Here is a 19,687-nt window from a genome sequence, read left to right as displayed (position 1 = left end):
ATGCCAGGTGGTATAAGATCATCAGGAATGTCAGGAATTGTAAGATCATCAGGCATGCCAGGAATATGAGGACTGTCACGCTTGCCAGGAACTTTCAGACCATCAGGCATGCCAGAAATTTTATAACTGTAATAATAGATGCCAGGTTTTATAAGATCGGGTAAGTCAGGAATTTTTGCATCATCAGGCATGCCAGGAATCTTACCATCAGGCTTGCCAGGAATTTTAAGACCATCATGCATGCCAGGAATTTTATGATAGTAATAATAAATGCCAGGCCTTATAAGATCATTAGGTATGTTAGGAATTTTAAGACCATCGGGCATGCCAGGAATCTTTTCACTGTAATAAGTAACACCAGGCACTATAAGACTATCATCCAAGCCAGGGATGTTTAGACTACCAGGCTTGTCAGGGAATTGATGTCCAAAGTAATGCACATCAGGCATTTTAGGACCATCAGTCATGCCAGGAATTTGAAGAGCATCACCAAAGCCAGGAAGTTGAAGACCATCAGGCATGTTGGGAATTTTATATCTGTAAAAATACATGCCAGGCTTTATAAAACCGTCAGGTAAAGCTGGAATTTTAAGACCTTCCGGCTTGCCAGGAATTTTAATATCAGGCTTGTCAGGAATGTGAAGACCATCAGGCACGTCAGGCATTTTATGACTGTAAGAATACATGCCAGGCAGTATAAGATCATCAGGAATGTCAGGAATTGTAAGATCATCAGGCATGCCAGGAATATGAGGACTGTCACGCTTGCCAGGAACTTTCAGACCATCAGGCATGCCAGAAATTTTATAACTGTAATAATAGATGCCAGGTTTTATAAGATCATCGGGTAAGTCAGGAATTTTTGCATCATCAGGCATGCCAGGAATCTTACCATCAGGCTTGCCAGGAATTTTAAGACCATCATGCATGCCAGGAATTTTATGATAGTAATAATAAATGCCAGGCCTTATAAGATCATTAGGTATGTTAGGAATTTTAAGACCATCGGGCCTGCCAGGAATCTTTTCACTGTAATAAGTAACACCAGGCACTATAAGACTATCATCCAAGCCAGGGATGTTTAGACTACCAGGCTTGTCAGGGAATTGATGTCCAAAGTAATGCACATCAGGCATTTTAGGACCATCAGTCATGCCAGGAATTTGAAGAGCATCACCAAAGCCAGGAAGTTGAAGACCATCAGGCATGTTGGGAATTTTATATCTGTAAAAATACATGCCAGGCTTTATAAAACCGTCAGGTAAAGCTGGAATTTTAAGACCTTCCGGCTTGCCAGGAATTTTAATATCAGGCTTGTCAGGAATGTGAAGACCATCAGGCACGTCAGGCATTTTATGACTGTAAGAATACATGCCAGGCGGTATAAGATCATCAGGAATGTCAGGAATTGTAAGATCATCAGGCATGCCAGGAATATGAGGACTGTCACGCTTGCCAGGAACTTTCAGACCATCAGGCATGCCAGAAATTTTATAACTGTAATAATAGATGCCAGGTTTTATAAGATCATCGGGTAAGTCAGGAATTTTTGCATCATCAGGCATGCCAGGAATCTTACCATCAGGCTTGCCAGGAATTTTAAGACCATCATGCATGCCAGGAATTTTATGACAGTAATAATAAATGCCAGGCCTTATGACATCATTAGGTATGTTTGGAATTTTAAGACCATCGGGCATGCCGGGAATCTTTTCACTGTAATAAGTAACACCAGGCACTATAAGACTATCATCCAAGCCAGGGATGTTTAGACTACCAGGCTTGTCAGGGAATTGATGTCCAAAGTAATGCACATCAGGTGTTTTAGGGCCTTCATGCATGGCAGATGTCTTAGGACCATCATGCATGACAGGTGTTTCAGGATCATCAGGCATGCCAGGAATTTGAAGAGCATCACCAAAGCCAGGAAGTTGAAGACCATCAGGCATGTTGGGAATTTTATATCTGTAAAAATACATGCCAGGCTTTATAAAACCGTCAGGTAAAGCTGGAATTTTAAGACCTTCCGGCTTGCCAGGAACTTTAATATCAGGCTTGTCAGGAATTTGAAGACCATCACGCACGTCAGGCATTTTATGACTGTAAGAATACATGCCAGGTGGTATAAGATCATCAGGAATGTCAGGAATTGTAAGATCATCAGGCATGCCAGGGATCTGAGGACTGTCACGCTTGCCAGGAACTTTCAGACCATCAGGCATGCCAGAAATTTTATAACTGTAATAATAGATGCCAGGTTTTTATAAGATCATCGGGTAAGTCAGGAATTTTTGCATCATCAGGCATGCCAGGAATCTTACCATCAGGCTTGCCAGGAATTTTAAGACCATCATGCATGCCAGGAATTTTATGACAGTAATAATAAATGCCAGGCCTTATAAGATCATTAGGTATGTTAGGAATTTTAAGACCATCGCGCATGCCGGGAATCTTTTCACTGTAATAAGTAACACCAGGCACTATAAGACTATCATCCAAGCCAGGGATGTTTAGACTACCAGGCTTGTCAGGGAATTGATGTCCAAAGTAATGCACATCAGGTGTTTTAGGGCCTTCATGCATGGCAGATGTCTTAGGACCATCATGCATGACAGGTGTTTCAGGATCATCAGGCATGCCAGGAATTTGAAGAGCATCACCAAAGCCAGGAAGTTGAAGACCATCAGGCATGTTGGGAATTTTATATCTGTAAAAATACATGCCAGGCTTTATAAAACCGTCAGGTAAAGCTGGAATTTTAAGACCTTCCGGCTTGCCAGGAATTTTAATATCAGGCTTGTCAGGAATTTGAAGACCATCAGGCACGTCAGGCATTTTATGACTGTAAGAATACATGCCAGGCGGTATAAGATCATCAGGAATGTCAGGAATTGTAAGATCATCAGGCATGCCAGGAATCTGAGGACTGTCACGCTTGCCAGGAACTTTCAGACCATCAGGCATGCCAGAAATTTTATAACTGTAATAATAGATGCCAGGTTTTATAAGATCATCGGGTAAGTCAGGAATTTTTGCATCATCAGGCATGCCAGGAATCTTACCATCAGGCTTGCCAGGAATTTTAAGACCATCATGCATGCCAGGAATTTTATGACAGTAATAATAAATGCCAGGCCTTATAAGATCATTAGGTATGTTAGGAATTTTAAGACCATCGGGCATGCCAGGAATCTTTTCACTGTAATAAGTAACACCAGGCACTATAAGACTCATCATCCAAGCCAGGGATGTTTAGACTACCAGGCTTGTCAGGGAATTGATGACCAAAGTAATGCACATCAGGCATTTTAGGGCCTTCAGGCATGGCAGATGTCTTAGGATCATCATGCATGGCAGGTGTGTCAGGATCATCAGGCATGCCAGGAATTTGAAGAGCATCACCAAAGCCAGGAAGTTGAAGACCATCAGGCATGTTGGGAATTTTATATCTGTAAAAATACATGCCAGGCTTTATAAAACCGTCAGGTAAAGCTGGAATTTTAAGACCGTCCGGCTTGCCAGGAACTTTAATATCAGGCTTGTCAGGAATTTGAAGACCATCAGGCACGTCAGGCATTTTATGACTGTAAGAATACATGCCAGGTGGTATAAGATCATCAGGAATGTCAGGAATTGTAAGATCATCAGGCATGCCAGGAATCTGAGGACTGTCACGCTTGCCAGGAACTTTCAGACCATCAGGCATGCCAGAAAATTTTATAACTGTAATAATAGATGCCAGGTTTTATAAGATCATCGGGTATGTCAGGAATTTTTGCATCATCAGGCATGCCAGGAATCTTACCATCAGGCTTGCCAGGAATTTTAAGACCATCATGCATGCCAGGAATTTTATGATAGTAATAATAAATGCCAGGCCTTATAAGATCATTAGGTATGTTAGGAATTTTAAGACCATCGGGCATGCCAGGAATCTTTTCACTGTAATAAGTAACACCAGGCACTATAAGACTATCATCCAAGCCAGGGATGTTTAGACTACCAGGCTTGTCAGGGAATTGATGACCAAAGTAATGCACATCAGGCATTTTAGGACCATCAGTCATGCCAGGAATTTGAAGAGCATCACCAAAGCCAGGAAGTTGAAGACCATCAGGCATGTTGGGAATTTTATATCTGTAAAAATACATGCCAGGCTTTATAAAACCGTCAGGTAAAGCTGGAATTTTAAGACCTTCCGGCTTGCCAGGAATTTTAATATCAGGCTTGTCAGGAATTTGAAGACCATCAGGCACGTCAGGCATTTTATGACTGTAAGAATACATGCCAGGTGGTATAAGATCATCAGGAATGTCAGGAATTGTAAGATCATCAGGCATGCCAGGAATCTGAGGACTGTCACGCTTGCCAGGAACTTTCAGACCATCAGGCATGCCAGAAATTTTATAACTGTAATAATAGATGCCAGGTTTTATAAGATCATCCGGTATGTCAGGAATTTTTGCATCATCAGGCATGCCAGGAATCTTACCATCAGGCTTGCCAGGAATTTTAAGACCATCATGCATGCCAGGAAATTTTATGACAGTAATAATAAATGCCAGGCCTTATAAGATCATTAGGTATGTTAGGAATTTTAAGACCATCGGGCATGCCGGGAATCTTTTCACTGTAATAAGTAACACCAGGCACTATAAGACTATCATCCAAGCCAGGGATGTTTAGACTACCAGGCTTGTCAGGGAATTGATGACCAAAGTAATGCACATCAGGTGTTTTAGGGCCTTCATGCATGGCAGATGTCTTAGGACCATCAGGCATGACAGGTGTTTCAGGATCATCAGGCATGCCAGGAATTTGAAGAGCATCACCAAAGCCAGGAAGTTGAAGACCATCAGGCATGTTGGGAATTTTATATCTGTAAAAATACATGCCAGGCTTTATAAAACCGTCAGGTAAAGCTGGAATTTTAAGACCTTCGGGCTTGCCAGGAACTTTAATATCAGGCTTGTCAGGAATTTGAAGACCATCACGCACGTCAGGCATTTTATGACTGTAAGAATACATGCCAGGCGGTATAAGATCATCAGGAATGTCAGGAATTGTAAGATCATCAGGCATGCCAGGAATCTGAGGACTGTCACGCTTGCCAGGAACTTTCAGACCATCAGGCATGCCAGAAATTTTATAACTGTAATAATAGATGCCAGGTTTTATAAGATCATCCGGTGTGTCAGGAATTTTTGCATCATCAGGCATGCCAGGAATCTTACCATCAGGCTTTCCAGGAATTTTTAGACCATCATGCATGCCAGGAATTTTATGACAGTAATAATAAATGCCAGGCCTTATAACATCATTAGGTATGTCAGGAATTTTAAGACCCATTGGGCTTGCCAGGAATCTTTTCACTGTAATAAGTAACACCAGGCACTATAAGACTATCATCCAAGCCAGGGATGTTTAGACTACCAGGCTTGTCAAGGAATTGATGACCATAGTAATGCACATCAGGCATTTTAGGATCATCAGTCATGCCAGGAATTTGGAGAGCATCACCAAAGCCAGGAAGTTGAAGACCATCAGGCATGTTGGGAATTTTATATCTGTAAAAATACATGCCAGGCTTTATAAAACTGTCAGGTAAAGCTGGAATTTTAAGACCTTCAGGCTTGCCAGGAACTTTAATATCAGGCTTGTCAGGAATTTGAAGACCATCAGGCACGTCAGGCATTTTATGACTGTAAGAATACATGCCAGGCGGTATAAGATCATCAGGAATGTCAGGAATTGTAAGATCATCAGGCATGCCAGGAATCTGAGGACTGTCACGCTTGCCAGGAACTTTCAGACCATCAGGCATGCCAGAAATTTTATAACTGTAATAATAGATGCCAGGTTTTATAAGATCATCGGGTATGTCAGGAATTTTAGCATCATCAGGCATGCCAGGAATGTTACCATCAGGCTTTCCAGGAATTTTTAGACCATCATGCATGTCAGGAATTTTATAACTGTAATAATAAATGCCAGGCCTTATAAGATCATTAGGTATGTTAGGAATTTTAAGACCATCGGGCCTGCCAGGAATCTTTTGACTGTAATAAGTAATACTAGGCATTATAAGACTATCATACAAGCCAAGGGTGGTAAGACCACCAGGCTTGTCAAGGAATTTATGACCATCGTAATGCACATCAGGTTTTTTAGGACCATCAGGCATGTCAGGCCTTTCAGAAATGCTGGGATGTCCAGATTTAGGTGGCAATTTGCTGGTAGGTTGAGATCTTTCTGGTACTAATGGTTGTTTAGGTCTTAAGGTTGCAAGTGATGAAGGATCTTCATCTTCTTCTTCTGATTGTTGTGGTCCTGTAGATCTAGGTGTTGCCTTAGGATCACCTGTAGGTTGTTTTTTTGGTTCTGAAGATCTGGGGTTTTTTTCTCTTGGATCCCCTTTTGGTTCTTGTGGTCCTGAAGATCCAAGTTGTGCTGTGGGATCCCCTGTTGATTGCTGTTGTCCTAGACATCCGGGTTGTGCTCCAGGACCCCATAGTGATGTGGCTTTTGCTCCGGGACCCCATTTAGGCATTTTTAGTTCTCCTGGAGTCTCAGGTTGTGCTCTAGGATCCCATTTAGGTGTCTGCCATTGTGCTGGTAATTGGTGTTGTGATCCAGGACTCCATGAACTTTGAGAACCATCAGTTATGCTGGGCATTCGAGAACCATCAGGAGTTCTGGCTTGTGCCCCAGGATCCCATTTAGTTGGTTGCCATTGTCCTGGAGTTCCAGGTTGGGCTCCAGGATCCCGTGTGTGCTGTACAGGTGGGGCAGGTATTTGGCTTTGTCCAGGAAGTGTATATGCCTTCAGATGCGCTAGAATTGCAGTAAGCAGGCCTATGTATCTGTCTGAAGGACAGTCAGGTTCTGTAGATGGTTGCAGCTCTCCTGGATATTCAGGTTGTTGTCCAGGACCCCTTTTAGGTGGATGCAATTGTCCTTGAGGTCCAGATTGTGCTCTGGGACCCCCTGTTAGTGGGTGTTGTTTTCCTGGAGATTCAGGGTGTTTTCTACTAGGAGCTGGTGCTTTTACAAAACTAAAAGAAATGAAGATAGAGTGATTATTGATTATTTATCTGATCATGCAGCAGCTTATTCCTCATGGTTGGATTTATGGCCCCAGTCAGTGCAACAACAGAACTGCACATTTGTAGGATTTAAGGACATGTTTTTTCAGATTTTTGAGATATTTCTAGGATTTAAGGACATTTCTGTGATTGTAGGACATTTTTAAGTTTTTTTTTATTTTTGAGATATTTCTCGGATAAATGTTCAGATTTCTGGGATTTATGTCTTAAAATGTTCTTCAGCGTGGCCGTGGCATGTAAGCATGTGACCCCGAGAGATTTATGTGTGTACATATATTATAGATAGATTATATAGATATATTGTAGATACATTTTTGATATAAGTTTAACAAGAGTCTATGTATACAGGTCTGTAATAAGTAGTGTATATTATGGTCAGAATTGTAATTATTTCAATATAAGTGTGTGTGTGTGTGTGTGTGTGTGTGTGTGTTGTGTGTTGGTTCATATATGACAAGCCTTAAAAGTATATTTCAGAGTTTTTGATAACAGTTTGATCATGTAATAACGGGGTAGGATTAAATACATTTATACTCCCTCATTATGTTCTAATTAAAGACATCAATCAATAATTGAAAGAAATAAGTGAGCCATAAAGAGACAATTAATAGTAACACTGAGGACAAAAACAGCAAGTTATTTTTAAAAGTCCTAGGTGGATACAGATGTGAACCAGGTGCTGCACAGGAATAAGAATTATTACCGAGAGACAGAAAAACTACAGGTGATGAAGAGAAAGAATTACTGAAAATAAAACAGAGGACAGACAAGTGTTTGTAAAAATAATCTCACCTCTCTCCGCTGTCATCATAACCCTCTCCTTTGACTCTTTTTTTGTCTCTTTGGCAGTCTTCCTCCGATGAGGATGAGGATGAGGATGAGGATGAGCCTGAGTGAACTACACAGCAAATAATCAACCATTACAAAGAGCAACAACAACTTGAAGTTCTGCGTCTCTAAAGCAAAATAAGTTGCTTTTCACTGAAATTTGCATGTTTGTAATGACGACTAAGCAAACATCCATGTGGACAAAAAGTAAACAGTGCAATTTTATACCTCCAAATCGGCAAAAGCGGTGGCCCAATTTGTGATGATTTTGAGTTGCCCGTCTGCCCCAACGCGTTATGGTTCATGGTACAAATGCTTTTTTTAAAAAAAAAATTTTAAATTTGTGATGAGGCCGTGTTCTAGTCATAAGAGGATGTTAAGCTGCTCTGTAATGTTTCACCTCTTGGGGACCTGCCTTTTGACAAGTCCCCATAATGTAACATACTTTAACAAGTCCCCACAATGTCATAAGCGTAGATATAAATATACATACACACACAGGACATATTTTATTCTTACCTGACACTATGAGTCCAATGGCCAGCACTGAAACATACACAAAAAATTTAATTCTGACACTAAAGTGTAAAGTAAATCTGACTCTAATGCAGCATTTATATGACTTTACATTGAGATCAATGCACACATGTTGATTAAAAATGAATAAGAGCATTGGTTAGAACATTAATGGATATCATTGCTCTCTCTTGTCATAGTCTTACATTAACTTAAAAAAACAGGCTGCAGCAATTAGTTTATTAAACCTTTGAAACCCAAACTGGCTTGATCCCTTCTGCCCAATAATTAGCATGAAAATTGGCTAAAAAATAAATAAATAAATGAATAATAATTTTGTAACGTAATTTTTAAAATGTAATTAACAGAAGTGTCATCAAACAATTTTTCTCAGGTTTTAGAGGTTTAAATGCAGGTGAAATGCACCTGAATGCAGCACAAGAAAACTGATTCAGATGTTAAGGGGTCAATAAATAGCTGACAAACAATTAACCATCGCTGGTTTCAGCTTCTCTGATGTGAGATTTATGGAAAAAACAAGAAATTTGTAAAAAGACCCAAAAATGATCAAGAAATTAATAAAAAGCACAAAAATATCTTAAAATTAGAGGAAAAGGTAAATAACCTGGAAAAACTGCTTAAAAATAATAAGAACTCTGTAAGAGAATTTAAAATATGTTATGTTTATTATAAATGTAGTTTTCCCTGAGCTATTTTCCCCTGACATTTACCTTACCCTTTTGAAATTAATTTTCTCAACCTACTAATTTCTTGCAATTTGTGGAGCATTTTTTGCCATTTCCTCATGTATTTGAAAGGAATTACACCATTACTGCTCAGGTTTCAAAGGACAAAATACTCATGAAAAACATGAAAGACTATTTATTATATTTTTATATACAATGTTTATTTTATATAGTGTGTTTTTTATGTTACTGTAGTTTTTCTGAGATAATTACAACAAAATTCTATTCCATGTGCACTGTTGTGTATAACTGGAATGACAATAAAGTAAATCTAAGTCTGAAAGCAGCATCACAAAAGTGATGTCAGGTTTCAAAGGGTTGAAATTTAAAAAAAAAAAAAAATCATCAGTTGTGGTAATAAAAAAAGAGAAAAAAATCGAGATTGATTTGTCTTTTTTTTTTCATAAATTGAAAAATTTCAAATTAAATCTGGATGTGGGTCACACTACTCCCTCCCAATATTTACAGAAATAATAATTATTTGTAAAGTTCCTACAGCTTAAGGTTAATTAGATTTAGATATTTTTAATGCCACTAAGAATGAAATTTAAGACCAATTTTACAACAACCAAACATACAACATAACATAAATCATTTTTTATTTTCGTTTTTAGTGTGAGTGTTGCAAGGGTAATTTGGCAAATGCTATATGTTTAAAAAAATAATAAAAAACATCAAATAAAATATATTACCAGTTATTTTGAAAATTTTCAACATCAGGAAAGAAAAAATCAAAGAATCGTACTTTGCAAATCTCGTCGACATCTGAAAGATTTATTTAAGAAATTTTAATACTAGTTAACCCTTTGAAAACTTAATTGCTATCAGCTTTCTTGTGGTGCATTTAGGTGCCTTTTGCAAGCATTAAACCCTTTGAAAGCTGAGCAAATTGGTTTGATTTCTTTCAGTAACATGGGGGGAAAAGGCAATCAGCAACATGGCATAAAATGTCTTGCAAATTTAAAAAAGAAAAAAAGGTGACCAAAAAAAGGGCTGAAATTTAGCTTTAAAACAAGAGAAAGCGAGACTAATATCTTTAGGAAAAATATCAAGAAATCTATATTTATGATTATATATTTAAAACGAGGCAATGGGAAAAAAAAAACTTGTATATATTTATTATGATTATTGAAATTATAGATATTTTAGATCATTCATGTTTTTCTTTTACTTTGCTAATTTCAGGTAATTTTCTTCAAAATGTTTAACAAGTTCTTGTTCATTTTTACATCATATTTTAATGTTAAGTTGTTCATTGCACTTTTTAACACATTTTTGAACAAAATCAACACAACTTGCTCAGGTTTCAGAGGGTTAAAGCCTCATGTTTTTTAGATTAATAAATGTTTACGACTTTAAAGATCTGCGGTAACCCAGTGTTTGGCCTGAAGTCTCTTTCAGGGAGAGTGCACATTAGTTAAGTCAACATTATATCCTAACTTTCTTAACAAAAAACTTCATTTTGAAATTGAATTCTGTGAAAAAAGCAACATAATTTTTCTGTATGTTGACGCTGCAGGTGCAAAGATCAGACTACTCACAGGCCAGCAGGCTAAACTTGACCATGACGGCGGGTCTGCAGGTGGCTCTGCAGGCAGCTCGCCACGCCACACGTCTCGTCAGAAAACAACTGCAGACTTCCACGGACCCCGAAGAGAGTGACGACTCCTCCGAATCAACGTAATCATTTATACACTGAACTGTGAGTGACTCACGCTGTTTGATCAAGAACACACCTCACAGGTAGAGATCAAACACACGGATCTTATTTTAATATTGAGACTCTTGGGGGGGTGTTAAGGGCAGAAACTGCAGATGAATCATTGGAAATTAATTAATGCCTCGAGATGTTCACTTTCAAAACATCACACAGACCTCAGAACTGTGTTTGCCAACCAGAATATTTTGTCAAAACACCAACTGAAACCTTCCAAACACTTCACTCTCTTCAAACTTCTCCTTGAGTGTCTTTAAATGACTGAAAAACTAAAATGTTCACCCCCCTGCAGCCTGACAGGATCTCAAACAGGATGTCAAATATTCAAACGCAAGACATAAAATTTACTGCATCACACACATTTCCCCAAATTTTAAGTGCATGTCTTTAAACAGTGAGAAATTTCAACAAGGATCTCAGCAAGGACATCCCTAAAAAAAAGACCACGTCTGGATGGCAGCATATGTTGCTCCAAAACCTGTATGTGCCTTTTAGCGTTCATGGCGCCTTAACAGATGTTACCCATGATGCCATGGGAACTAGCATCCCCATCCATCACACGCACACCTTCACAGAATCTGGATGCTCCTTTTCCTCTTTAGTGCGGAAGACATAACGTCCATAATGAAATGTGGACTCGTCCGTCCATCTCAGATGAGCTCAGGCCACCAACATTTCTGTCCCCACATTGTCTGGCTTTGATAAAAGATGTGGTCAAAAAAAAGGAAAAAATATTTTCCTTTAAAAAATTTCCAATACGTGTAACGATAAAAAATGGCTAAAAGTTTAAAGAGAAAAAAAATCTCATCAAATTTTTTTTAAGAAAAATAAATTCCCAGACTTTTTAAAGGAAAAAAATGATAAAATGTTTCTTTAGATTAACATTTTTTAAGGAAAAATAAAACATCAATTTTCTTTTCTTGCCAAAAGATATTTAGAAAAATTACCAAAATTAAAATGTGTTGTGTTTTTTTTTTTAAATTGTATACAAGTTTTAAAGAAAAGAAATCACTAAAACAATTTGAAGAAAAAAAAATCACCAAAATATATCTGTTTTAATTGAAAAATATTAAAGAAAAAAAGCTGAAATTTTTTTTTTTAATCACCAAAAACTCAAGAAAAAAATCACCATAATGTTTTCTTTAAAAATTGCCAAAAATGCATAAGACGAAACAAAACAAAGAGAAAACCAAAATCTTTTAAGGAAAACTTTTCTTCCAAACCCTAAGCATGTTTCCTTCAAAAATCAGCAAAAACTTTTAGGGAAAAAAAATCCAAAGCCAAAGTCTTTTCCCAACTTTTTTTTAATAACGTAATGCAGCCATCAAACTGCAAAGAATGAGTGAATAATTACAAAAAACAATAGTTTTGCAGTATGAATATTAAGTATCTTTTCTCTGCACTGTATCAGTTGAATTTTTGAATTCAGATTTGCAAATCGTCACATTCTGCTTTTATTTCTGTTTCACGCAACATCCAAACTTCTTGGAGTCAGGGTCGTAGATTTCACCACCAGAGGAACGAAAACTACGAGCTGAAAACAAGATTCTGGATCGTTTTTCTGTCTCGAGTTCGATATGAGATAATATCTGATGTAACAATGTGTGTGTGAGTGTGTGTGTTGTAGCAGCACCCTCCCCTGCAGCTTCTCTAAACACGGAGGTGAACACACACTTGAGGCTGTGATTGTCTTAAACCAATATGTGAGTAGCGTAGTGAGAGTGTGTTTGTGTTGCCCTGCAGACAGGTGTGCGTGTGTGTGTGTGTGTGTGTGTGTGTGTGTGTGTGTGTGTGGAGCTGAAGAAGAAGATTGGTGTGATGAGCAGGTTCACAGAAGAGTAAATTTCACACAAGAGCACAACTCTAACCCTAAATATATGTTGAAAGTTTTGGAAAAGTCATCAAATTTCGGGTCCCAAACCTGTATAATAACTCATGATGTGTTCATGGACCGTCAGAATTTTTTTAAAATCCAACAACAATTTCTGTTTTTACAGTTTCTGGTTATGATAAATGGTGTTATTTTTGGTGATTTTTAAAGAAAGCAGGTCCACAGGTTTGGAAGGCATGGTTTTTGTTTTTTTTTTTAAATCACCCAAAAATTTAAAAGAAAATAAGTATCACCAAATATTTTTTTTAAAAGTTCCAAAAATAAAAAGGGCTAATTGTATTAAAAAAGAAAATATATCCTCTAAATTTAAAAATTACCAAAATGTTTCTAAAGTAACATTTTTCTTTTAGAAATGCCAAACATATTAAACTTTGACCTCGATTGTTTGTGAATATTTCACACACTCAATGAAACAAACGACAAACGCATGTGAGACACGAGTGTGTTTGATTTATTTAATTTAAGTGAAATGTAATGGTTTCTGTGTTTCGTAGAGAGAAAGGTGAACGGAGGCGCTCTAGTCCAGGGTGTAGATGTTCTCCTGGACTGGTCTCCTCATCCGGATCTCGTAGATGATGTGAGGAGGTTCTTCAGAGGAGAAACTGCAGGAGAGCACGAAATGGTAAACAGCGGCTCTTATAGTCAGTTTAGCATTTCAGTAACTTTATCGAGCGCTGAGGTGAAACCAGAACTTCTGCTACAAAAGTGAGAATATCTCTGCAACCCTTTCAAACCTGGATCCCTTTTCCTGTGCTGCGTTTAGACGCCTTTCACAGGTTTTCAAACCTTTGAACACTAAACAATTTGGTTTAGTGAGGAACCTAGCATGAAGTTTCCCCCAAAATTACAAAAAAAAGTAGGTTTAGATAAGTATTATTATTATCATTTAAAGCTAGAAATAAAAAAATCCAGCTCACTATATATATTCCTTTTTGAAACTGAACCATTATAATTTTTAAGCAGTTCTCCAGATCATTTCATTTATTTATTTATTTTACTTTCCCTTTTTTTTGTTTGTTGGGTTTTTTTTCCAGTAATTTTCTTGCTGATTTCTGTGTAATATCTAATCAAGTTGCTCATGGTCTTTCTCCCATGTATTTGAAAGAAATCAAGCAGGTATACCCAGGTATTGAAGGGTTAAAGATCCAATTGACAAAACTGATAATTATAAATCCAGATTTGTAACAGTGACAGTTTTTTTTTAATCTTCAGTAAATTAAACTTTAAACTGAGACTTTTTTTTAGTAAAAACTACAAAAAAAAAGAAACATATTTTTTGTTTGTTTCCTTTTATTAGTCGATGCGTCCTGAAACCTTCATCGCTGTGTTGAACTCACCAGCCGGTTTTTATGGCTCTTCTGTAAACTCCACCTGCAGGAGGAAGTGAGATTTGAATTACAAAATATGAAATCTGCGAATTCTGTGAAGCGTCATAGGGGACCTATGACGCTTTTTAATTTTTTTATTTTCTTTTTGTCGGGTATTCATATGAAATGTAGCCAAAGTCTCAAGTAAAAGTTTGTAAAAGGCTTCAGACCATTCTGAATACTCTTCATAGTCGTCTGCTCCAGGCACTGCAAGGGTTTACATGCTACATGTAGCTACATGTAGCATGTAGCTACATGCCAACATGTAGCTACGTGCTAACATCCAGGAAAAAATAATCTTGGTTGTTGATGTTGATTTTGGATCATAATTATGCTGGAACATGTCTGCTCATGTTCAGTAGCTTTTATTGTTGATTTCTCACTTAAGAAACTGCAGCTATACACTTGCTAACACACTCATGCTAACGTCACGGAAATATATAATCTCGGTTGCTGATGTTGTCAATTTCTACCACACTTCTGAGCTTTTTCCTGCTGGAACATGTTTGCTTATGTTCAGAAGCTTTTATTGTGGTTTTTCACAGAAGAAAGTGTCACTATACACGTTTTAGTCATTCCTCAACCGCAAGTACACTGCTACATGTAGCTACATGCTAATGTCATGGAAACATTAGTTTTTAATGTTAATTTCTTACAGATTTAGGGTCATATTCCTGCTGGGACATGTCCGGTTGAGTTTAGAAGCTTTAGTGGTGTTTTTTCATGGTAAAAAGTGCTGCTTTTCGGTCTGTTATGTGATACTGACGACCCATAAACCAGTCAGACTAGCTTGGGCTTTATCAGAAGGGGGTCTTAAATAAACCATACATGTTTTTGAACATTCAATCATGCAAACACATTCAAGGAGAAACCTAAATCAAAAATGAGCGTAATGTGTCCTCTTTAAGTAATTTAATCATATTTACTTTGAAGCAAAGCACGATAGCAGCACATTCTGGGTGATATCATCTGAATATTATGGTAAAAAAAAAGGAAAACATACGTTTGAAGGCCAGAAAGAGGAAAACTCCGGCTAAGATCAACAGCACAGTGAGGGAGAGCGAGAGGACGGGAACGTTGATCTGAAGAGAGACAGACGGCAGAGAGTCCTTTACCTGAAGACAGAGGGTGAGAAAGACAATAAAAATAATATATAAATATACACTTCAAAATAATTACAGTGTATCTGAATAAAAAGGACGCACAGGAATAAGGCACAATGTGAGCATTTAGTTAAGCCTTTGAAAACAAGTCTTTCGTTGCCTTTGCACGGAGTCGGATCAGCTGTTTATACTCATACAATCAGGCGACGGCAAACCGGACATTATTTCAGTGGACGATAAAAGCAGCCAGCAGAAAATACGGGACATGTAACAGCAAACACCACCGCTGTTAAAATATTAGGATAAAATATTTATTCTTTTTGACTTCCTTAGCAACAGAATTTACAGCTAACTGCTAATTTGTTTGTTAATTGTCAATTCTAGAAATGTCCTTAAGTCCTAATAACTTCCTAAAATTCGAGAAATGTACTTAAGTTCTAGAAATGTCCTAAAATTCTTGAAAGATCGTAGAAACATCGCAAAATCCTAGAAACGTCCTAAAATTCAAGAAACATCTTAAAATCCAAGTAATTTCCTAAAATCCTAAAAACAACCAAAAATCCCAGAAATTTCCAAAAATCCTTGAAATGTCGTAAAATCCAAGAAACATCCTAAAATCCTACAAATGTTCAATAATCTAAGAAATTTTCCCAAATCCAAAGAAAGTCCTTAAACCTGGGAAATGTTCCAAAATCCTAATTAGTCTTGAAATCGTAGAAACATCCTAAAATCTTGGAAAAGCCTGTAAAGAAGATATTGAGCTGGTGAACACAGGACTCTGGTGGTTTAGATTCAGCACCTGGAGTGTGTCAGGGAGGTTTTGGTTTCTCACCGTGACGGTTTCGGACCGCAGCAGCGTGGAGTTCCTCCTCAGAAGGTCCAGCTGAGACGACAGCAGAGATTTCCAGTTTACTGCACAGAAACAGAGACACACTTTTAAACGGGGACATCCAGCAGCTCATAAATCTGAACAATAATCCAAAAAATGCCAAATCTACTTAAATTTACTTTCCTAAACCAAACCGGTTTATGCTTACTTGCCTAAACGTATACTACATAGCTTAATTTTCCTAAATCAAAGCTACGTAACTTTCCTAAACATAACCTACGTAACTTTACTTTGAAACCAAACCTACGTAAAATTACTTGCCTAAACCATAGCCACAAAACTGTCTTTTCACAATTCTCACCTGTGTAGCTTTATTTTCCTAAACTTAAACTTAACTTAACTTTTCTTAACATAATCTACGTTACTTAACTTGCCTAAACCAAAGATACGTAACTTAATTTTCCTAAACCGAATTTATGTAGATTTCCTCAGCCGATCCTGAACTATGTAATTTTACTTTTGCCTAAACTGAACCTATGAAACTTTATTTGAAATGTTTTCTCGTAACGTTCGCTTGTTCCGGTCTGTTTTGTGTTCAAGTTTGGCAAAAGGTTAAATCTTATTCTGAAATCTTTTTTTGAAAAACAGCTAAATATTCAGCCGTTCAAATGTTTCAGATGAGAGTTAGATACACTTTCTGTTCTCCGACACAACAAACTGTTCCCAGAGCCAGGCTTTGATGTTCAGGTATCTTGGCGCAGCAGGTCGATCTGTGGCTCACCTGTGGAGGCCGACGGCTCCGTCACCTGATTGGTTGTTGTTGATGTGGTTGTGGTTGGAGGTGAACTGGTGACCGGAGCTGAGACAGAAAAAAACCCATTAAACCACACATCTGCTTCAGTACGATCTACAGAGCTGAGATTCGGGTCTTGTCTTCATGTTAATGGACATTTTTGAAAACTGATGTTTGATATAAAACTGATATGTTAACACAGTTATAGGTTTCTTATTTTCGGGGTTCCAACAGTCATGATAAATCGGAAAAGTCATGGAATTTGCAAATACCAATTTCCAGGCCATGGTCAGTCAATGAATTTAGTTTTACAGACCTGTATAGTAACACATGATGTGTTAAAAGCCTTCAAAAATTTGAACATCCATCCATAATTTTGTTTTGTAATAAATGGTGTCATTTTTGGGGATTTTTTTTATATCACAGAAAAGAAAAAAATAAATAAAGAGCAATTCCAAAAAATTGAAAAAAATAAATAAATAAACTGCCAAATGTTTTCTTTAAAATCGCCAATATTTGTTTTAAAAAACTACCAAAATATTTTATTGAAAATTTGCCAACATATTTTTAAGACATATCACCAAAAATGTTTGAAATGCCAAGAATATTAATATTTTCTTTAAAAAATAATGTCCAAAATGTTTTTCTAAAGAAATCCCCCCAAATTTTTTTTTTTTCCTTTAAAAGTCTCCAAAAAATGTAACTTTCTTGTGATATCTCACCAACACGTTGAGGGAATCTCTTCAAATTTGGCACAAACGTCCACTTGGACTGAAGAATGAACTGATTACAATTTTGTGATTGGAGGTCAAAGGTCAAAGTCAACATGTTTTTGATGCCATGATTCAAGAATTCAAACAAACAGTAGCTATTATGACAGAATATCACAAATTATCTAATAAGATAAAATGATAAACAGATCATTTTTTAACTGGGACTCCTTCTTTAAGGACATTTCTTTGAGTCTTGAAACAGTCGGCGTGCGCTCATAAATATTAAAAAATACTGTTAGTGATGAATCATGAATTCACGAATTTGTCCTTTAATGTCAGCACGTGTTCGGACTCACCTTTGACCACTCTCAGGTTCATGATCACCTTCTTGTCGTTGAAGATCCCGTCGATGTCCACCCTGCAGCAGTACGGCCCGCTGTCCGTCCGCCTCACGTTCAGGATGTCCAGGTCCATCTGTCCATCCAGCACGTCCCCCGTCAGCCGGTATCGGTCCGTCACCTGCAGCGCCAGGTTTCAGGTCAGTATTATTAGAGCCTGTCTCCGCTCTTGTTAGCGTGAGCGTGAACTCTGACCTTAGTGATGACGCCGTGCTCGTCCGTCTGCACCAGGATGTTGTTGCACCAGAAGGTCCCGCAGCCGCGACCCCAGCAGACCCGACTCAGCCCGAACCGCTTCACCGAGTACTGACACGTCAGAGAGGCCACGCCCCCCTCCGCCACTTTAAAACAGGAAACAGACAAAAACGGTCCTCCTGCAGCACAGAGGTTAAAAAAAAATGGGTAAAAAATAAATTCACTTAATGTTAACCCTTTGAAACCCAGAGAGACATCGCTTTCCTTGCGTTGCTTTCACAATTTCTTTCTAAACTCTGGGGAAAAAGGCAAAGAGCAGCTCGGTAAGAAATTTTCCACCAAAAATGTCAAGGGACAAAAGAAAAAACTACATTTTTAATGATCATAATTACACATTTAAACTGATGTTACAGAATTATAATTTCTTAAGCACTTTTCCAAGTCTTGCTGGCCTTTTTTAACTCAAGTCAATCAAAATCTAAAAGTAAATACAACAAAATAAAATGATTTTAAAAAATAAAAAATAAAAACAATTAAATTTTGCAAGACTAAAAATTGTAACAGTAAAATATTTATTAAAAAAACTCATTATGTAAAAGTAAATACAACAAAATAAATAAAGTACCGTCAAGTAAAAAGGATATGGTGATAAGTCAAAGGTCAAGGTCACTGTGACCTTACAGCCATGTGGTGATATTTCTAGTTTAGTTCTAAATCGACACAGTAGAATTAAAAGTTATGTAAAAGTATAAAATATTAACATCAAACTTAGTAAATATTTGTATTTGTATTTGTAACTACATACAGAAGTAAAAGTACTGATGGAGAATATTATGTATGATATTACTGTATTATAGTTATTTATGTATTGAAGTTGATTAGTTTAATGTTGCAGCTGTGAAGGTGGAGCTCGTTTTAACGACTTCTGCTGCCGGGAAACTTAATCTATGAGATCACATTTATTATTGATTATATTTTATTAATTGGTGATGTCAGCAGGTTGCGTCTCACCTGACAGGACGAAGAGGAAGATGATGAAGGTCTGAGGCGTTCGACAGCGGCAAGGCGAGGCGGCAGCCATCCTGTGAGTGTGTGTGTGTGTGTGTGTGTGTGTGTCCATTGTCCAGTGAGACGACACAGTGTGTCTCTGTGACGGAGCGGAGGGAGGGGTCAGAGACACACTGTGTGTGTGTGTGTGTGTGTGTGTGTGTGTGTGTGTGTGAGACGTCTCCATGATCAAGTCTTCATTGATTCTTTCATGTCCCAAAAAACTGAAATGGTTGTTGAATTTTACATGTTAACATTTACTGAAAACTTAGTATTTTAACTCACATATACACTATACAGTCATTTTTTTGTGTTTTACAAAGTTTTTAAGTAATCAACTCAACTTTATTTTTTTTTAAGCACCTTTAACATGCAGCCAAAAAAATGATGCAACAACAAACACAAAACAAGTAACAATAAATAAAACTTTGCAAAAGA

At 37.5% G+C, this 19,687-nt stretch overlaps 1 protein-coding gene across 1 annotated transcript; it reads right to left on the bottom strand.

Annotated features, from left to right (window-relative positions):
* Positions 1-13,300: 13,300 nt before the first annotated feature.
* Positions 13,301-19,436, bottom strand: timd4 (T cell immunoglobulin and mucin domain containing 4). Its single transcript, XM_042498763.1, has 8 exons — positions 19,214-19,436; positions 18,203-18,381; positions 17,966-18,128; positions 16,885-16,962; positions 16,107-16,186; positions 15,175-15,286; positions 14,142-14,175; positions 13,301-13,406 (listed from the first exon to the last, which is right to left on the bottom strand). Exons 1-8 carry the CDS (start codon positions 19,434-19,436, stop codon positions 13,322-13,324), a joined length of 954 nt encoding a protein of 317 aa, XP_042354697.1. The 3' UTR covers positions 13,301-13,321.
* Between the last annotated feature and the right edge of the window lie 251 nt (positions 19,437-19,687).

This window comes from Plectropomus leopardus, chromosome 13 (genome assembly GCF_008729295.1).
Source record: "Plectropomus leopardus isolate mb chromosome 13, YSFRI_Pleo_2.0, whole genome shotgun sequence".
In the NCBI taxonomy this organism is placed as follows: Eukaryota; Metazoa; Chordata; class Actinopteri; order Perciformes; family Serranidae; genus Plectropomus; species Plectropomus leopardus.
The sequence above is the reverse complement of the archived record's forward strand: the minus strand, read 5'-3'. Positions and strand labels throughout refer to the sequence as shown.